The sequence below is a fragment of the Pomacea canaliculata genome, linkage group LG1, assembly GCF_003073045.1.
Source record: "Pomacea canaliculata isolate SZHN2017 linkage group LG1, ASM307304v1, whole genome shotgun sequence".
NCBI classification, from domain to species: Eukaryota; Metazoa; Mollusca; class Gastropoda; order Architaenioglossa; family Ampullariidae; genus Pomacea; species Pomacea canaliculata.
This window is the reverse complement of record NC_037590.1, coordinates 33,515,602-33,537,706: the sequence shown is the minus strand read 5'-3', so window position 1 is coordinate 33,537,706 and position 22,105 is coordinate 33,515,602. Positions and strand designations below refer to the sequence as shown.

At 36.1% G+C, this 22,105-nt stretch overlaps 2 protein-coding genes across 7 annotated transcripts in view; one reads left to right on the top strand and one right to left on the bottom strand.

The window, feature by feature from the left end:
- Positions 1-1,238: 1,238 nt before the first annotated feature.
- LOC112565665 (DNA repair and recombination protein RAD54B-like) lies at positions 1,239-14,517 on the bottom strand. Its single transcript, XM_025241288.1, is given in 25 exon segments — positions 1,239-1,605; positions 1,973-2,044; positions 2,252-2,527; positions 2,926-2,991; positions 3,273-3,379; positions 3,922-4,048; positions 4,310-4,477; positions 4,672-4,895; positions 5,616-5,795; positions 6,016-6,127; positions 6,418-6,567; positions 6,859-6,939; positions 8,034-8,115; positions 8,398-8,445; positions 8,777-8,846; positions 8,849-8,930; positions 9,903-9,992; positions 10,198-10,256; positions 10,613-10,730; positions 10,867-10,954; positions 11,304-11,358; positions 11,804-11,825; positions 12,276-12,828; positions 13,205-13,294; positions 14,476-14,517. Coding segments are annotated over 24 exon segments (2,997 nt in total). The 5' UTR covers positions 13,288-13,294; positions 14,476-14,517; the 3' UTR covers positions 1,239-1,521.
- A 3,525-nt stretch (positions 14,518-18,042) lies between these two features.
- The window catches only part of LOC112568395 (neurabin-1-like), a 51,977-nt gene continuing 47,914 nt past the window's right edge, over positions 18,043-22,105 (top strand). For all 6 annotated transcript variants that reach the window (XM_025245874.1, XM_025246119.1, XM_025245797.1 and 3 more), the window contains exon 1: positions 18,043-18,147. The gene's annotated coding sequence lies outside the window, so the exon portion shown is untranslated. The remainder of the gene's footprint in view (positions 18,148-22,105) is intronic.

Sequence of the window (22,105 nt, the reverse complement as noted above, 5' to 3'; positions counted from 1 at the left end):
TAAAAAAAAAAAAATAATGATTTATGGCCCCATTAACATTTCCATCTTGGTCCTATATCGTAAAGAATTGTTAATTGTAAAGAAGAGCCAATATTGGTGCTAATGAAGCACCAATTAAGCTTGGGCCAATCTTGGTGTGTTTTTCTAGGTTTGTGCGCCATTGTGAGATTTTAACCGAACATTTTTGCATGTACATTTAATACGAACCTCCAGACTCAAGAATAATGACGACAAAGGGTTTTAAAAAAAAAAAATTTACCAGAAAATTGTATTATGCCCCATTGTGTTTTGTTCTCCATTTCGGTCATTTTTGTTTAGGAAGATGGTGGCTGAACTAATTGTTCGAACAACGCATTTGTCTTTTGTTTGTGTGTGTGTTTTTTTTTACGCCGTGCCGGCTATATCACGGCTCGGGACGCATGGCTGAAATGGGTAATATTTTACGTTAATAGATGCTCGAGTAGGGAGGATCCCGTCTTTCTGGCCCTGATCAATTCCACTTAACGTACGTGCTGGGACAGTTAGGTCATTACGGGGTTTATTTGACTAAAGCTGATGGTAGATATGACAGGAGGGATATAATTTGGATAAAAATGACCGGTGACGCAATGAACCAGCAGTCTCTATCAAAATGTACTTTATTTATTTTACGTTATTTCTGCAGAAAAGTCGACCAGAAGCAGTCTATTTTAAAATGTGCTTCATCTCTTTTCAGCACGTAACATCTGCAAAAAGCACAAACTGTAAGTCGCAAGTCGGGTTGGGGAAGCTGTAGCAACAGAGATGAGGTATATATGGCAAAATACATCCGTGAACATTTTTGGGGTCGTAAAAAAGTTTTACTGTGCTACCACTCTTACATAAAATTATCACTGTTGTCACTTTCTGTGTGATCGCACACACACACACACTCATTACAGACATCTTAACTTTAAGCAACTTCAAACTGCAATTGGGGTGGGGTGTTACTGTAGGAGATACTTTTGGAATAAGAAAGTCTTCAACACCTGTTAAAAGCGTGGAACTGACTAAATGGTGCAAAAAAACAAAAAAAAAAAAAACAAAACAAAAAAAACAAACGTAGTGTGTTCCATGGTGTGCATCCAGTCTACAATTTTTCCACCCAGAAGGATTACAGCTTGGTCACTTTAATGATGAATTACAATTACAAAGAAGAATTACAGATTTGCAAACAAAAGTCATACCCTTTCAAAAACTGACTAAACCATAAATAGCAGGTCTTTTAAATTTGTTTAATATCTCTAAACTGTTGCACAATAACTGACCTAAAACAAGGAAGAAATATGGCTAAAAAATGGTATCTGGAATTAACTGATATAAAATGCTACCCGTGCATAGGAATCTAATGGCAATCATGGTGATATATATATACAGTGATTCTCATAACACAATATTCATTACTGATAAGTTATGGTATGTCATGCGATAAAGACCTAATTAGGCTGTATCATGATTTCAAATAGGCTAAATTTTTATTGCATCATTTAGACATACTAAACTTCAAGAAGGAATACTCTTTGAATGAGTTTCATTCCAGAACAGAAATGAAAGAGGGATGTTTGTTGTGTCCCCCAAACACCATTCCTGCAAGAATGAAATGTAAAATTCATGTTTTTATCATTAACATCTATTTAGGTCTGTCAAAAAGTCTAGAAGACTAAAATTTCATAACCATGTGTGCCATCATTATCTTAATCAGTTAATGTCCAAAACTTTTTTAATTTTTTAACTCTAAATAACAGTGCAACTTTTAAAAAATGTTTGATCATTATGTCATAACTATCATAATTTATAGATTTTAAATATTCTTGTAACCATTAATTTTATTTCTAATTTCAGTTAACAACTCTCTTCAAATTTAAAGAACGCAAGTGGAGGTACTCCTGAAAAACAAAAATGTATATATTGATCTTTACTCTTTACTAACGCAATTAAAATTGGGCAATCTCACCTTCTGGATTTGGGTGCTTGAGCCTTTTAAATGCTTCCAATCTAATAGTTGAGACATAGACAAATTCCTTGCCTGTTGGGAAAAACCACATTATGCCTAATTTATGAGTACTTTTACATTGTTATAGATGTAAGAAGCAAATATGTAGCAAAGGATTGCACGAGTTACTCCACACAGAAGCCAACTATACAGGCACATACAGACACCTCTTAAGTTTTGACTTCAGAGAACAATTCACATGTTTATAGAAGAATCAGAATGAACTTGCACACCACTCACCATATACAGTTCAGCTGAAGTTCCAGACAAATGTTTTTGCTGATGCTCTGAAGAAATCTGAACAGTGTTCATATTATCCCTTAAGGTGGAACCCTCTCCTTTACACAGGCAGTCCAAAAGTGAGTGAGTGTCGCATTCTGTACTAGTGTTGAAAGAAAAGAGATCTTTAAGATCTTCTTGTGAGAACTGAATTTCTGCAGGTTTGAAGTCTATAACAGTGCCACTCAGGCCTTGTTTGCTGATTTGTCGCTGATAAATCTTTTCCTCTATGCTACCCTGAAAAGAATGAAATATAACTTTACAATAGTCTTTATGTTGACAAAAAAACAAAACCAGAACAAAGAACCAAACGGGATATTTTGTGAAACTAGGAAACAAAAGCCAAAACATGGTCTTATTAGAAAACCTAAATAAAGTTGTAAATTCAAAACTTTTGTGCTCTAATATCTCCAATGTTTCAGAGTACATGATAAAATTTATATCACTTTGACAAAAGAATGCAAATGAGAAAAGGCTAACTACAACTGATTTTTATTTTACCTCAAAAGCAGGATAAGAATGCTTTCATTAATCTGTGCAATAGTTTTCACAGATAAAACTTGTGATGAAATAAATCAAATACTGAAATGCATACAAACTTGGTGATGTAAATTCCAGAAATTTTTTAAACTCACTGCGGTCAAAAGTCTGTAAATAAAGACCTTCTTCTTTTGTCCATCTCGCCAAACACGAGCCATCGCCTGCAGTGTGAAGAGAGAAACATTGAAGTGAAGGTTGCCTAGTATAAACAGTGCTATTTTTCTGGGGTATACATGTGTTTTTTAAAATTGAAATAAAAGGGGAAATAGCCTAACCGTGATTTTAATACACTTACTGAGGTTCCTCTGTTGCATCCAAACAAAATAAATTTAAAATACATGACACTAAACAGTATTCCTTAGGTTACGGATATAAATTACATATCTTTCACCAACACTTCTAACACTTAGTGTGAATCAAATTGCAGCAAAATATCTTTTACCTGCAGGTCATTGGCTGGATTCCAGTCAATGTCATATAGTACAAGGCGAGATGCGCCCACAAGATTCAGGCCTACACCTCCTGCCTTCGAACTCAACAGGAAAATGCCTACATCAACAATAGCAAGATAATTTTTCAAAGGATATAATAACAGATGATTATGACTACAAGAAAATGGAAAAGAAAGAAAACCATGAAATGTAAGTCTTCTCTAAAAGTGAAATGAAACAGGTACTAAAAAACACCCGAGAATGCAAAAATTACAAACTAAATATCCCCCAAATAATTAACATTAGAGAAACTTAAATAGCTGTGATAAAAAGATTGTTCCTATAATGCACATTGTCACATCACAACTTTACATGTACAAACTGTTAATTTTACTTTGATAGTATGGTAAACTTATTTTCAAATAAACAATTTCAATACTTTTGATGATTACTTGATATCATCTGCAATAAATACTCTGTTTTCCTATATTATATTTTAAATTCTGTGTCAACAAAGGTCATAACCATTAGACCTCGGGCAAAGTATGCCTTATCAAAGATGTTAAAACAGTATCGTCTAATTAAACATATGTAAATAAGTCATTGCAAAAGCTGTCTGCAGCAAAAGCACTATTATCTAAATTTATGGCAACAACTCACTTTCCTGTCCATAGTTATTGTTGAAGCGGGTGACTATATCCTGACGCTGTGCTGTAGGAGTCTGACCATCAAGTCGGACAAAGGTATAACCAATGCTACAGCAGAACTGCTGTAGCATATCTAAAGTCTGATGCAAACATATTATAGTGCAAATATATTATGGTGAGCATGTTGCCTGCTGGCAAAGGACAAACAAAAGCAACAGATAAATAGCTACATTAATTTGGAAAGTCATCAGAGAGAAAAGGACAGAAATGGAGAACATGTACTCAGATGTGTTTGGTAGTGAGACCATGCACATACGCAGGTAAGAATATGTACAGAACACGCTTCTTCTAGAGTGAAGCATATCTTTTATCCAGCTGTAAACTTAAAATCTATATCAGACCTTCGTATGGTTGGAGACCAGCACAATTTTCTCTCCAGGGTACAAAGTGAACATGGTCTTAAGCAGCTCTGCTAAAATGGCAAGTTTCCCTGAATCCATTGGCTTTAACTGTAAGCAGCTCTCTTGTTCCCCCTCATAATGTTCTCTTAGATTTGCATAAATGCTGTCCTGAAAATAATAAATAAGTAGCAAACATCAGAAAAATATATATCTCTAGTTTCTTCTGTTTATACAGGTGTAAAACAAATACAAATATAAACAGTTAAGATTTAAACAATTTTTGAGGAACGTCTGGAACCATCAGAAGGAAAGATATTTCATAATGTTAAATTTCTTTGGTTTCCATCCAGTACAGTTGTTACCTGCTGTTCCTTTACACTTGCTGTCTTGATCTTATTAGCTAGCAGAGCTGGGTGGTTGCAAAGTTGTTTGAGAGCAGCAATAGCCTGGAGATGTAAGGATCCTGCTCCTGCTCCAAACAATGACCCATGACCCATAAGGCATGACCTTACGGTGCTACTGCCTAGGATCTCGCCATATATCACCTGCTGCAGAAAGCTAGGACGGCAAAACAGCACTAACTCCACTGTGAAAAAAGTGAAAGGAAGAATGGATTAGTTTTCCAGGTAAAGCTGTCAAAGTCAAAAGTCAATAGTTTTTGCTCCTGCTGGGTTAGCCTTGCAGGTTTTTTGGTGGGTAGGGGAGACTACCAGGAGTTAAATCGCGCACTCTGTTAACATTTTTAATCTCCTGCTCTCTCCGTAGTATTTTTTTTTTGTTTGTTTGGTTTGTTTTCTCTTGTGTTGACAGGTTTACTTCCTTGTGCTGCTTTATGTGAACTGAACTGACATGTGTTAATAAGTGGTCCCCTTGCAATAAGGACGTACAGTGCCTGGACGTCACATCGTGAATCAAATCTCCCGCTGTCTTATCATACACTCTGAAATTAGACCTCGTTAGAGGAATATTTTTTCAAGTCCTTATTCTCAAGCTGCAGGGTGTGCAAGTGTGCATGCATTTTTGTGTATAATTGTATGTCCGTGTGTGTGCGTTCTTCTTGTGTGACTTTTTTCAACTTTTCTAATGCTTCCCCCTGTTGTGTTAATAATTTTTTGTACCATTTATTTTGTATTCCTTTTAGTCTTCGCTCACTAGTGTCTCCCATCTCCAGTTGACTATGATGTGTGTGCGTGTGTGTGCAGCAACGATGGAGCAATTAGGCGACAACTATCATGGTATGTTAATAAAACTAACACATTTTTGTGCCTTATCCTGTAAGTGATATTACCGGTTAAAAAAAATCAACCTTTTGGAGGAAGGTACTTGTTATTGATCTCTTGTGTGCGTCGGAGAACAAACATTCGTGTTATTCTAGCCAGTTCACTAGCTCTTTCTTCACCAAGCACCACCTCTTCTTCAGTGGCATTAGGCTGTTGGGAGGCCACGATTGGGGTTTCGTACACACGCCGGAAAGCTACACTTGATCCTGAACGAAAACAGAATTTCTCGAGTTTGAAGAAAGTCAAAAATAAAAGAGATACAAAAACTATCAACTATGTAACAGTCAGCAATATAACTGAGAAGAGTTATATCGAAATCGTATATAAAGACACCTATCTATGACAAACAGTAAAGCTATCAGTTCAGAGTACACCACTGGGCACAAAATGCATTAACTATTCTAACAGTTATGAGAACAGGTTTACCCAAGATTCCTGGATTGCAGAAGTCAGCCACAGAGAAAAACTCCTGCAAGTCATTCTGAATAGGGGTTCCGGACAAGACTATCCTGCGTCGTATTTCCAGGCTCATGATCAGCTTTAAAATGAAAACTTTGAAAGATAAAAGCGTAACAGGAACATAAGAACTGTCTAGAAGGAATATGTGAGACAAATCAACTGGCTGGTTGGTTTTTATAGCTGTTTTAAGCAGACTAAATATTCAACTACCGTAGTTAAAGTGATTAAGCAATCTGTAAAGATCTGCCAATTACTCACAGTGCTGTTTTTCCTCCAACTAGGATTTAAAGCAACTCGTTTAATTTGATTTTCCAAAAGTTTTATTAAATTCAAGTCTTTAATATCCAAAGATGTTTCTTTTGAACATACAGATGTAGTTTTGATGGTGGTATTCTTCAAGCGATGACCTTCATCACACACCATGAGGTCAAAAGGTATATGTTTGATGATATCATAACCTCTCATGAACATCTCATATGATATGATCATCACTGGACATAGGCTTGTTCTGGTGTAATCCTGCCATAAAGAACAAGACAATCATTAATAATAAAAGTTCTCAAAAACGAAATCCTATAAATGTAATCAAGGGAATAATAAATTGGACCCAAAGAAACTCTAGTGATAATCCTGCAAATGTTACTTTAATGATAAGTGCTTTCCAACTGAAATTATCCTGTTTTAGATATATATATATCGCTTTCCATAAAACAGGATACCTATAAGCAGTAAGCATACACAAAAAAGTCACATACTTGAACCTTACAGAAAAAGGATTACTCATAAATTTGCAGTTTTTCCTGACATTACCTGAATCTTATTTTCTCCTGCTACTACAAAAACATGTATTCTCTCTGGACCAAGCCACTTGCGAAACTCTTGAGACCAGTTCTGCAAATATGACATTTCAAGAATCCCTTACTTTCATGAATTATTATGTGTTAACGTAACTGGCTGTAATAATAATTCTCATATTGCACCAGTAGCTAAAAACTACTCATCCCTGCACCTCCTTCAACACATACACACACAAAAGAGAGTCAAACTGTAAAGTATTTTTAAAAAAGATGTGTTTTCGGGTACGTTTTTAAGTTCCATATACTGTGCACTGGCTGGAAATTCCAAACTGTGGTTCTAACTACTGCAAAAAAAAAAAAAATAGCTTGTCAAAGGTGGAGAGGGATAGCTCTGGATTTGTCTGATCTCAGCACCCGTGATGGCTAATACCAGACTAAGAATAGATTGGAAGTCAGGAAAATTACCACAGTGCAAGAACTGAAGACAAAGGGAGGCTACTGTGTACTGTAGGTGGGCCCTTGCTGGAAGCCAGAGAAGTGTCCTTAGCAGCTCCGTGAAGGAAGCACGACAAAGCCAATTTGTTCTGTCTAAATTTTTGTAACTTTCGTAACTGAGCCCATACCCAAGTTTTAAAGTTTTAACTGTCCAATGGGAATAATAATGATGATAAGTTTTTTGACTCCATCACAACGTGCACTGGCTCACCCCAAGGCTGTATTTTATCCCCAATTCTATTTTGTATACCAACAGTTGTCACAGTAACCATGAGGGTCAATATCTTGTCAAATTCTCGCGGGACACTGCACTGCTCTCTCTTCTTAGCAGGCCAATAGATATCCATGGTGTAGTTTTGAATGAATTTATTATCTGGTGAGATGACAATTTCTTAGAACTTTTGTCTATGATGTCTTACTGGCCGAATTCTCCACCAAGTCCGGTGTCGTCCATGATAAGGAGGTGGAAATTGTCTCTGCTTTCAAATACCTGGGCACCATCTTTGATAGGAGACTTCACTGGGATAGGAGTCGTGAAGAAGGCTTACTAGCGCCTCTTCCTTCTCTGGCAGCTGAAGTCTTTCTCTGTCTCCCAGTAACTTTTACACTCATGAGTTATGATGAAAATTGATTCACTTGCAAAATAATTTTTACAAAAAAGCAGTTATTTAACTAAAGATGCAAATCCCTTACCTTCACTAGACTTCCAGGCGTGATGATAATTACTCTTTTTAAAATAGGCCTGCCCCCATAAGATCCTTGCTTCAAAAGGGTCCTGGTTGAAAGGTAAACATCAAATAAAAGCAGATCTGATGTTTTAAGCTACTGATCACAGAAAAGGTAAATGAGATATGTAAATAACTGCTATCAAAACATTATTAAAATATTTTTAAAAAGCTCTATTTATATGTTTCTATTCTACATGTTCAGTCTGTATATTTTACAAAAGGCTTTCTAGCAAATGCTGCTCAAATGATAATAAATATAAAACAGGAAATAGTAGTACATGATAAAAAAAAATTAAATCAAGTAAATAAAGATTGCAAACAAAACTTACCATATCAGAGTTATGCACTGAAGAGTCTTTCCAAGCCCCATATCATCCCTTTCAAAAATATTGTTTAAAGAATATTTTTATGTTATAGTTGCAGAGACAGAGAAATAAAATTTCAGAAGCAAAATATTTCAATTATACAACTTAACAGTTCCTACGTGTATCAATTTCCTGATGGTCCCTCTTGTACTTATGAATTTTTAGTATAAGAGTATCATTTTCTATGTAACACAACAATACTGTATGAAATTATAATGATTCTGATTATTTTACATAATAATTTGCTACTGAAAATATTTTGCTAATATTATTTACATAATTTTCCATGTATGAAGAAAAAGAAATTAAAGACATAAAATTGTATCAAAAATTATTAACTTACGCCAAAATAGCTCCCATGCCAGAATAATTGCGCATGCCTGAGATACACTCATACAGAAAGACAACACCTTTCGCTGGTGTGGACGAAGATGAACAGCTAAGTGTGGATCCACTACTACATCAACCAAAGGCAGCCGTTGCCTGTTGTACTGTAGCTACAAGATGAATATTCAAAGGTCAGTCATCTAAACTACCTTTCGCATAAAGTATTTGACATGAAAAAATGTTTTCACTGGTACTTAAAAGTAACTGAAACAAAGTGTTTATAAAATTCTGTGTGCACAAATGAGGCAAACCTAATTTAGTATGCATCATTTAGTATATCTTTAAAAAATAATAACAGTGATGGTTGACCTTCTTTTACTTTCTTGGACTCTGCAAGAAATAAATCACTACTCAACAGTGAAAGAATCTTTTGACAGCTAACAATTTCATGAGCTATTAGCAAAAAAATGCTAGCTCTGATAGATATTGGTTTACTGTCAAAATTATATCCATTTACAGAATCACATGACAATCTGGAAGGAAGTTACTAATATTTAACAAAACTGAACCTAGATTCTTTTTCACATAATATGTCTTTTTTGACTGTCATAAATTGTAAGGTGAATGATACTCCACCACTATGCAAACATTTGTAAGGATTTACTTCACTGAGCAAAACATGTTTATCATCACAGGCCTGACTAGTTCTTAACTATAAGACAGTGATTTACTGTACTTTAAGTTGATGTCAGTGACTTCCCTTTTCTCAGTACATGATTGTTTTCTAAAGAACATGACTTGCTCAGCTCAGTGGTTACAAAGTCAGTCATGATACTCATTGTCATGAAGCCCATCATGTGAACCAAAAAAGCCAGTACCAAATCCTGACGTGCATCATTAAATATTCCTTCGTGAAAACAAAATAAGTTTCGGCCGTCTTCTTCTAAAAATGTGAATGAATTCTTTCAGAGCTAATAACTGGAAAGACAAAGTTAAAAATGCATATATTCAATCATTTTTTTAAACCATCAAAAATGACAAATTCAGTTCAGATTCATTTTCTTTTTAAACAAATCATGTCAGTCACAATGCATGAACTATTTCCCCTTTCCCTTACCACACACACACACACAAAAACTCACTTGATGTGATGTGTCAGGGCGTGGCATTACCAAAGCACCAGGAGCTGATGGATCAAATCGAGGCAGCAATGTAGACTGTTTCACTTCTGACTGTTCAGAAATAAAAAAGAAACAGTCATCGCAATATTTTATGTTATCCATAACAAAAATTTTTATTTTTCCTTTAAACACAATATTTACTGTTTTCATTCAAATAAAATTCTAAAATATGATAACTCATAATCCTGTGACCAATCTTAGATGGATATGAAGCATAAGAGGAAAGATACAGTTCCTTTCCCATCTAGTTTCTTACATGTGCATTTTCTTTATTATGAGAAGCCACAAGTGGATTTGTAAAAGATCTTGATGCTCCTGTGGACAGCAAAGAAATATCAATGAACTAAAAAAAGACAACTTTAAAGTTCCTTATCAAATGGTTTATTATCTTATTTCATGTACCTACATGTCTGCCCAATATATGTACTCATACAGACTACAGATTTTTAGTTCACATATAATCAGTGACAAATCTATATAGATGAACTAAGCACACAATTTCAAAAATACATTTTATGCTATTATTATATTTCAGCAGCTAGGGTTTCTATTTTAGCATAAAGAAGTATCTAATTAATGTTTTTGTTAGTATGTTGATAAGTATTCTGGGACAAATAATGGTTGCATATGCTACTAGATTATCAAAATTATAAACAAGTGGCATTGAATACCTGTTGACTTTAAACATATTGATATGTCATGACAATTTGCTGACTCCGATCTTGCTAGTCTTGCCCCTGTAAAGCATTTCCCAGACTTGAATTGTTCCTCACTTAGTAGGCCCATCACCTGGAACAAATATAATAAGTATGTGAAAACAGCAGATGTAGATCTACTTTAATTTGAAGACTTGTTTTGGTGATCACATGACAGTAAAATAACTTTAATTTATAAAAATAAGAATTTTTCAGCTGCATTAAATTACCTGGATTTCTTTACCACCAATCACAAGAGACTCATCTTCTTTGAGAGATTCCAGTTCTGATGATTTATATCCAGCACCTTTACCAATTCTTTGGTGAAACAGAAATATAAATATCTCAGTCAGCACAGCAGGTTCATAAAATGAAGTAACTATCCACCCTCTGGTATAATGAACAGAGACAAATAATACTGATACCAAATATAAGTACAAGAGCACATAATTGCAAAAATGTATATCCCTACCCCAAAAAACACAGGAAGTTAGCAATAACAAAAATGTCTTATATATACTTAAGGCAGGGTGGATAATGTTAGAGTAATGATAAAATCAGAAGAAAACTATGAGTTTACTGCCATTTACTGATTAATGAAATGACATCTTTAAGAAAAACAAAGGCACAAACAGAGAAGCAATGCATTAGAGTACAAAACTCTTACTCTTTCCCATCCATGTCATACAAAGTTGCAGATCGACCATGGGTAAGTAAAACTGCTAAAAAATGTGCAAGAAAGGAAAAAAAGAGAAATGCAAGAATTAAAATTATAAGAACACAATCTAAGGATAGGTCAAATTAATCGATCCATTTTTGACACACACTCCAAGTTTCCAGAAAACACTGCAGACCACATATGCTATCATGAGACTGCTCTGTTACTTATACGAAAATGTAATTTAATCATTACTGTTGCTTTAATACTTTGTGACTCATGATTTTAGCCCTTCAAATGTTGATCAGCATATGCAGCATTTTACAAAGATTACTTAAACTGAGGATTTGGAATCAAGGAATTCTTTATGATGGTTCGGTTTGCTATATCATTCTGGTTTTGAACAAGAAAAGATAAGTGTTCACAGCCCATTGATTTGTCAAATCATTATGTGAATTTTATTTTAAATAAAAATATCAGAATAATTGATTTGACAATGCCAAACTTACCATCTCCTTCCCATTTCTTGTGCTGAAATCAAGACAGTCTACTAAATATACACAATCTAACTGTCTAATTATATTTACTTCATAAACATGTGAATTTTGCATTGATAAGAACACTTATCTTGAGAAACCCAGTTGATCTGTTTTATACTTATATATTATATCTTATTTTACTATGGCTGTGCTGGAAATAAAGATATAGAATCATTCCACTAAGTGGTTTCAAATGCCATCAGAACAAGATTTACTAGTATTACCTAAAAAGCTTAAGTTAATTCCTGGAGGATAAGTAAGCAACATCAATGAATCACTTTACACTGTAGATTACAATTTTATTAAAGCATTAATTTTCATACCTTTTAATATAGTTTTCTTTCTCATCTTCTCATTCAATCTATCAAGAATTTTAAAGAATCCTAGTAAACTATACCAAAACTTGTGTACAAATCAGCACTAAAACATTATTTCTGCTTACCTTCTTTTTTGATAATTTACACCAGACAACAGAAAAATATCCTTTTTTCCCAGAATCATTTATAGCACTTGGATCTGTAACATCTAGGTTTGAGTGTTGAGACTTTACTTCTTTCAAGTTTATGTGACTTTTTCCCTCAGACTTTGCTTCTTTAAAAGAAACCAAGACTGGCGAATTGAAGCATGTTTTTAATGCTGATGGCACCAAGCTATGTTTTAGCTTCACACTTCTTTTGTTACAATGCCCATGTGCATAAAGATGTGTAGATTTGTTTGGTGAAGTATTTGTAGGTATGCTGTCTTGGGAATTCTTTTCACATGGTTTGCTGTCATTAACGTCTGCCTCCAAGTTTAAACTGTCCTGACACCAAGGTTTTGTTTCTTTAGTAGAAATTTTGTCTATCTCAAGAGTAGGCTTTAATGGAACTTGAAATTCTGAAGTAGATTCATGAGAAAAAGGCACAGAGACAATTTTTTCTTCCAGAGCAGATGGCGATATCAAGCAGTCATTTTGAATTCTACTACTTCTTCCAGGCATTTGTTGATTTATTGTGCTGTAACAATTGGACAGTTATATATTACAGAAAGGAACATCTAACAGCTGAAGGAAAAGAAAAACTCAAGACAATCATTAAAACTTAAAGAATAATACACATCTTCATTTATGATTTAAAAAGTTTAATCAATCATTCTCCCAGCAAAACTCACACAGTGCTCAATTTTTTTTTTTTTTTCTGTATGCATGTACACTGGATAAGTAGATGTAACACACACACACTGATTCATCTATGAGCATGAATTATGTTTCCATCCTTCAAAGCACATGGCTTTAGAGTTTTGTTTTTGTATATTTTTGAATTGAACACATGTGACTTAAAAGTTTTCATAGTTCCTGTGAGATATTCACATTTTGTCTTTAAAGTTTCCTACCTGTTTGGGATGTGCTTGTATGGGACTGTAAATTTAGTCCTTTTTGCAGTACTCTGCTGACTTGGTGCTGCCGATCGACGCATTCTGAAACTGAATGAATCTTATGAAATTGTGTTGCTTAAGATAGTCTTTTAGGTGTATAACATGTGTACTACTGGTGGTGGTGATAATAGCACTAACGAAAGAATTTTTATATAACACTACTCCTACGTAGGCTCAATATGATTAGTAAATGTCATGTGCACACACAAACACACACCTAGAAAACATGCAAACACACAGGTGCCGTCAGTCCCCTATCTATCATCATCGATGTCCACAAAATCGAAGTCCGCCAAACTGAGGTGTGATGCAGAACTCACTCTGGAAGAGACATAACTTCAGCCATTCTATAGACTCAGTGTAACACAATGAATTCTACCTGTCATTTATTTACGCACACTGACTTGGAAGAGATTGACAACGAGTCCATAGACTGTTATTATTACACCAGAAACTTGTTTAAACCGCCGGTTGTATCTTTAGCCCTTTCGAGTTTACCACCATTTTTGGCGGGGAGGCAACTCTGATCGCGGGAAATGGACGAGAGGCTGGAAGAGATCCTAGCAACCACAAGCTTCTCTCAGGATTGTAGAAGCCTTTCGTTAGCAACAGTGAGCATCTCGATGGTATTTATTTCTATGGGTATTTTAAAGAGATACTTTTGCGACATTGCCCTTGCGAATACAGTATAAGAAAAGGGGATGTGAGAAGGGGAATTAAATGATGTACTGTGGTGATGAAACTGGGAAAAAAAGACGCGATGTACGTGCATGCATGGTGAGCGAACACGTATATATATATACCCCATGCCATATGCATGATCAAGGAATGACAGTTACAAAAAGCAAAATAAATCAAGCAGTAAAACAGATTGTGTTAGTTCGTGTTACGTTTAGCAAGCTCTGGTTGTGTATCTTTACTTTTCTTTATTAATTAATTTTGTTGTCAATTCACACACATAATTATATACGTTACACATGCGCTCGATCGAGAGTGCGTTTATTTTCTTTACGGTTACGTTCATCTCCATACATCTTTTAAATAAAGCTGCTGCTGCTATGCTGCTGTGTGTGTGGTGAAACCTATATATGCAAAATCCACGATATGTTTGTTCGATCCTCAAGAAAATTTTCAGAAAATATTCTTGAAGGGTCGATCAAGGGGCTATATGTATATATAGTTAGCATATATGCTTGTTACCCATTTCACCACCAGATGGTGTAACTTACCTTGTAGTGGTATGGAGGCTAGCGCCTTGTCGATCCACAGAGCTATGTCGGCAGGAGCCTTGTGCTCCTGGCAGGTCTAGCCAAAAACAGGTCTGTCAGGGGAGAAGCCAGACTAAAATGTTGCACCTTTAATTGCTCTCCAGATTGGGGGTATTGCTTGGGCTATTAACCCACTCATGTAAAAAAGAAAACTGTCACAGAAATCGCAACAGTACCACAAAAATTAAGGGCCTGTTCCTCTCTAGAAGGGTTTATGACGCATACTGGTGAAAGCCTTAGGGAAGCCAGCTCGCAGACTCAACTTTTGACGACCAAGGCAAGAACCTGGAACTTCAAAACCCTCTATGAAAGTGGCTAGTCAGCTCAAGGGGCAGGTGAAATGAGAAAATACAACATCAGGGTTCTCAGGCTTTGCGAAACCAGATGGAATGGAAGTGGCCAGACCAGACTAACATCAGAAGAAACCATTATTTACTCTGGCCACAAAGACCTGGACTACGATCACACCCATGGAGTAGCACTGCTGATGTCAGCAAGCTTCAACGCCAAAGGAAGGAAGATCACCATCATCCAATGCTTTGCACCAACAAGTGCAGCAGATGAAGAGAAAAAAAGAGGACTTCTATAGTTCCTTGCAGTCTCTGCTTGACCACACACCAAGAAGAGATCTGAAGATTATTATAAGAGACCTAAATGCCAAAGTGGGAGATGAAAACACCAACAGGGAACTCATCATGGAAAGACATGACGTCGGCACCTGCAATGAAAACGGAGAGTTCTTCACAGACTTATGCGCTTTCAATGACCATGTCATAGGTGGCACTGCAACAACATGCACAAACCAAACTGTGTAAGCTAGCATAGGAAGCAGAGAAGACTGGCTTAAAAGTCAACAGAAAGAATGCCGAAGTGATGAGAATCAACAACAAGCAGGAAATCCAATCTAACTTCAAGGAGAGAACATTTTAGAATCAGACGGCTTCACGTATCTGGGGAACATTGTCAACAAGGACGGTGGAGCAGACGATGACATAAAAAGCCGCATCAACAAGGCCAGCCATGTTTTCAACAACCTACTCCCCATCTGGAACTCCTGAGCATTATCCTTCCGCAATAAGACGGCATCTTCAACACCAATGTGAAGGCAGTCCTACTGTATGGTTCTGAAACCTGGAGAGTGATAAACACCATCGACAACACGCTTCAGACCTTCACCAACCAATGCCTACGCCATATTCTGGGAATAAGATGGCCTGAAAAGATCTGCAACAGCTGCCTGATAAGAACGAACCAGAATGCCACTAGCCAAGACATCAAAATGGGGCTGGATAGGACACACACTGCGCAAACCAGCTGACAACATTTCCAGACAGGCACTTGAATGGAATCCTCAGGGGAAGAGGAGAGTTGGGAGACCAAAGCAGACTTGGAAAAGAACAGTAGAAAGTGAGGCAAAGGACGTCGAAACCACATGGGCCCAACTGAAGGGGGCTGTCCAAAACCGAATCCGCTGGCGAGGTTTTGTGCTGCCCTATGCTCCTAGAGGAGTAACAAGGACTAAACTGACTAAAACTTGTTACCCATTTAGTCTCGCAAATAAAAGAAAACAATTACCATACATGCTTATTATTATCATAATAAATTTGAGACTAGACTGTACCTATGATAGCGAGATAGAGAGAAGGAACGTTACGAGCAAGTGAGGGAGCGATCGAGGGACAGATCGAGTCATAGAGAGAGGGAAAGATAAAGATGGGAGAGCGAGCGATAAGGTAGTAGTTGCGTGGCGGATGGCACCACAGAAAATGTTATTTCCTCCTTTTATCCAAACTTAGTGGCTCCGTTGCAGAACACGAGCCGTCAATCTGACAATAATTGGAAGGACATCAAGAGAACAGTTTCACCATTTCGCCATACTGACGCCGCAAATGAATAAGGTTGGCTGTAATAAAGCAGATCGAAAGTTAACAATGAAATCACAGTTGTGTAGCAGAAATCAACCCGAGTAAAGTCATGCACCGAGGAGAGAGAGAGAAGGAAAGGGGTAAGAGAACAAAAGGGAGGGAAGGACTGATCGAGTGAGCAAAGGTACGTGAGTCGCGTTGCGGCTGACACCAACGCAAAATTATTTCTCCATTCACTATAGAAGCGGGCGGCGGCGTCTCTCACCTGCTCTCTTTCTTGGATTTACTCCAGGTGAATGCACAATGTTTTCAAAACAGCCACAGGGGCGATGCCGGGCACCCCTACAGAAGCAACGGCTGACAATGCCCGCCACTTAATAGGCCTGCCTGATACAGCCAAATGGCTCCGTCATCTTGTCAACAAAACTCGATCAGTACTGGATTGAGGGACTAATCACTGCTTAATAATTATTTCTTCAATCTTGTTTGCGACATTTTCAAGAGTACATGCAAAACTTGCGAAAGCAGGCGCTCGTAAGAACTTTATACCCTTGATCGTGAGGTTACTGAGGTCAGCTACCGAAGGGCAAAGACATCGATGATACCAGAAGAGGAACTTTATTTCGAATGAAGACAAACTGCTATTCATGCATCCGATCAGTTGCAAGTCTCTTATTTCTTGTATCCTCTAATCTTTTGAGTGCAGAAGCTTCTGACCACTGGATGCCTTTAATTATTGATTTATTGTTGCTCTATAAGCATTTGGTTCATGACCACATTGCAGATCCTTATTTTTATTACAAAGCAATAAATCAACCCCACTTTGTCTCCCCTCGTTAATAGTAGCACCCCTCAGGTACTTATTACCATGACCACAAGCATTGCGCTTTGAAATGATAACATTAGAATTGTATTTGTTTCATTAAAAATGTGTTTTACTTTCTTTTACATTTTAAAATAATTTTTCTAGCAAAATTATCGAGAAACAATGCATGCTGCTGAAAAAAGCATGTATCAGGTTAGGTTTAAAAAGTGTCTAGTAAAATAAACAGAAACAGCACACCTATAAGTACGATATTATATCTTCGAAAGATCGAGTATATATATATATTCATCGGATTGTCTGCAAAACTCAAAAAATTCTCCCGACAGCACTTTTCCTCTCAAAATTAAAAAAAGGAAAAAAAATGTAGATTTTATATAAGCATAATACATATGTGGCATATGTTGATACACGCAAACATATTCCTTTTGGACAATATAATCTTCTATATTATACATACATTTCATTTGGTTTCAATAATTAATCATTAATCAATTTGATATAATTAGTTGTCTTCTGCACAAACTCCAGCAAATAGTTTGACATGACCAAACACACTTTTAGAACAGGGAAGCCGATGAAACACCAAGCGTGAAACCATCGTGAAGCAGAATGACGTTCGTAATATATTTTATTATCTTACGCGTCTGTGCCCTGTTATATGTAATCAACAAAGATCTTTCATCGAACAGCTCAGAATTCGGCGTTTGCTTAATCGTGACTTTAATTATTTTACTGCAACTCGGCAGTTCTGACCCACAGATAATACCACGAACTTGTATTACACATCCACAGATAATACAAACGCCGCTCATGAGAAAACGAAAGTAGCGGCTACCGGATAAATACAATGACTTCCGTTTAGACGATACCGAGGTCGCAGTCTCGATGTGGACAACTTGAGGTCAATGGTTTATGTATGGCGGAGAGACTTTAATCACGAAGGTGGGTATCGTATAACTTGTCACCTGTCTCTATGTGGCCTTGTCTTTGTCTTCTTTGGAGTTTATTTTGCTGTTTTCTAACTCTCTGCGGTATCTGTAGTTTATCGTCTGCATATTTAAAGCCTGAATAAGATATTTTGTAGGTCATCGGCTAGTAGTCAGTATGACAGACGCCTACCGAATCAGGTGCGTCCACGGGCCAGCCCTTTTCCGTGTGTTTTGGACGCCTCCATAGTCTTGTTAAAGCTTCCGCGCTTTGTCGATGGACATACTGATAAGTCAGGAACAAGCTACATCTGTATATATTTCGAAGTCAAGCAGGCTTACTGAATATCTTTTGGGAGTACAAGGAAGTGTGTACTGTGATGACAGTGACAAAATATATACACAATTGACAATATAAAAAAATAGTAATATCAGTTATCACCCGCAAGTATAGATTCGTTTTTAATAAAAGCATATCTTTCACCATTACCGCTCAACCAAATATTCCCTGGAAATACTCCCAGGAAATACTCCATGTCATATGGTTAGATTGCTATGTGATCTGAATTAGCACAATGATAGTGTATCAAATGATATCTAACCATTTTTGTAATACAGATTTCACCATGCACTTTCCAGTAAGGAGCATAAACAACTCAAACGTTTCAGCTTTTAATAAATATTTCTCTTAAGTAACAAAGGTAATTTGTATTCATGTCAAAGTTTCAATCATATAACATAACTCCACCAGCCTCTTGTTATTTATTTTACAAACAATTATTTAGGATTTATGCAACTAATTTGGGTTAAATGTCTTGTAATCATTTAAAATATATTCATAATAGATTTGATGCATTCAGTTTACAAATATACTAACAGCATTATATAGATTTTGGAGTCAAAACATACATATTTATACATAAGCTGAGATCGAGTTTAGGGAACAGAAAGAAGACTGTCACATGATTGAAACAAGGTGAGAGAATATGGAAAGCATCATTATTGGTCTGAAAAATATGGTAGAAGTTGTTAATGAAAACTTATACAGAATAGCAATCACATTTTAGATACATGAAGGCCATGCATATTACCATGAATACAAGCCTTCAGTGAGAATATGCACTGGCTATCTGAATATGATGCTGCCAACTGTTGGGATATTAACATTCAAAATTTTTGTAGGATATTGTTGCACTTCAGACTACTAGTAGTGGATGTGTACATGTGGCAATGGTTACAGTAGAATGTAGGCAGTAAATGTTCGCTTTACTCATGCTAATGAAATCCTATCCTGCAATGCTATTGAAAGGAGAGATGAAGCAGTTTATAGATATACGTACCATAGTCTGATGAGGTTTTAGGAAAACTAAGAAGATGTGGATCTAGAAGTAGTAGTTATCCACATATAGTATATCCTGAGTTTTAGTTGCTTGGATTTCAGTGTTTCATTTCTATTTTATGCCTTTTATACTTTTGACTTTGTACTTCGCAAATGCCAGCCATGGCCCAAGCAAGATTAATTTACCGTAGTCAGTACTTGTTTGGTATTACATTAACTTTCTTACCATAGTTGATAATCCTGTTTTAGAATGCAGTGAGTGTTACTATGAGCAAGTATTCACAGTTAAGAAGTGGGTGAGCAAGCCTCAGATGAGAGAGGAAAAGGATGTGCCTCTGTTGCAAAACGCTACCAAGTTAGGGAAGAGACATCAAGAGTACTAATGTTTCAGTATTTTGATATATCGATGGTACACATGAATAAGTTGGACTTAATAAAGCAATAAATCAAAGGTTGATAATAAAACCACAACCGGAAGATTTAGCAGCAGAAATCAACTCTGGTTAGGCTAGGTAATCTGGCTAGTGTCTGTGTGTTAGTGTTCTCATTCTTAATTATTTAGACAGAGTAGTAGAGACACAGACATTTGTCTTATTTAAATGATCTGGGTGTGGTCTGAGAATAACTAGAAATGACCCATTTCTTCCTGACTTTTTCCAACACTATTTTTGTCAGTCAAGAAGAGATTAAACAGAATTATCACAATAAAGTTCATGAAAACAAAATTAAAAAAAGAACTTTGGTATGTAATTGATTAGCTATATCACAAACCTCATGTCTGATAATGTTAGGTGTATTTTTAAAATGCTGGAATTAGGAGTACATATGCAAAAAGTATAATTCATCTCTCATCCAACTACTCACTTAGCGCCATACTAAACAATAAATTCATGTTCCATAATCCAGTCTTCTTTTTCCTGTTTGGAGGCTGCATTCATGGTGGTTACAAGATGACTAAAGATAATAAAGACACAGCATTAGTATACTCAGTGTACTATGGAGCTAAGATGTGAGTGTCAGAATTTTTGCTACATCCTAAAACACAGCACGTAGGAAACAGTATTCCGTCTTTCACCTGCTGATAAAGGATATAACTTTATTGCATGATGTATATTACCAAAAATAACTGATAAGTTATAGTTGTGAAACTGGATGTTATCTCTGGCTTGTCAGAACAAGGGGTGGCTGGCTCAATTGTTATCAGTGGTAAGATGTCATTAGAACAGCAAGATGCATTAAGATATGTATGCATACAATGCAGGATGAAAGGTTCGTGCTAAACCTGCTCTTTTGAGGTGAAAAATAGCCAGCAATTACCTAATTTTAAAATAGAGCAGAAAGAAAGAGATGTTACTGGTAGGAGCTATGTAAAGTATTTTTATATCCTTTATGAATTATTATTCCGTTAATTTTTTTTGGGTCTTAACGTGAGGAATTTTGCCAGATTTTTCCCTTGCAGTGTTTTTCTTTGCAATGAGCACTGGGGTTTACACTGGGAGTGGCTTAAGATTAGTGATATTTTTGGAATTTCATCAATCTTTGCAATCTTCATCTGTGAGATGATCATTTTTTAAATTTCTTTTTTCCAGTGAATTTTCAGTTTTTAAATTATACTATTTACATGAAAAGTAGTCTCCTCTCATGAATTGCCGCAGTGATATTCAGTTAGCCATTTGAGATGAGTTTGACCCATCACTTTTATAGAGCTGTTTGCATTTTTCTGTCAGCCTGATGAGAAGGTCAGCTCCCTTTTTGACCTACAACACTGTTAAGAGTCAAAAGGCACAAGTGGTGAAAGCTGTTTGGTGACACTTGTATCCAAAGTGTAATGGGGTATAGATATAAGCTAAAAGACACATTGAGACCAAGCTGTGTAAGATGCTTGATGTTTGCCCAACTGTTTGGCTTCTGCTTATTACCTCCTTCCCTCTGCCAGTCTGCCTCTGTGTTGAGTTAGGGGTGGTAGTGGCGTGTGGGAAGGAGAGTGTGTAAATAAATTAATTTTTTTTCCTTACCCCAATGTCCTACATGATTAATATTTACTGGCAGTAATTCTTCTTACTTCTGTAGTTTATAAATGTCATAGTGTGAGCTGACTATGTAAACAGTGGAGAGGAACAAGAATTAATAAAAATGTCAGTACCATGATGATTACTTATGATGTATAACTTAAGTCATGTTTCCCAGTATTTTTATGGTCTTAGAATATTTGCAGCATACAAATTCATGTATGCATTTAATTGGTGCAAAAACCTGAATTCCTCAAATGAATTTAAGTGAAGATTGGTTGTTCAGGTAGTTATCATAGTGTTAGGCAATAACAACACTTGTCATGGCATTGATGCGAACTTATCTTTTATTTCTTTGAAATTCATTCTGTGTGTCTTAATTTAAGAGGATGTCAACCATTATATTACCAAAACTCAGCATAAATTGAAAGACATACATGGAGATAGATTAAAAAAAAATAATGCTGTCAAATATTTGCTGTTGAAGACATGTATAGACTGTAGTGAGAAAATCCCTTATTCATCAGTGACAGATTTACACCAGCTGTATTTCTTAACTGTTTACTGGCTGTTGTTGAGCGAACTTGTGTATGCTTTCAGATAAGAATACTTAGGATGGTTTCTTA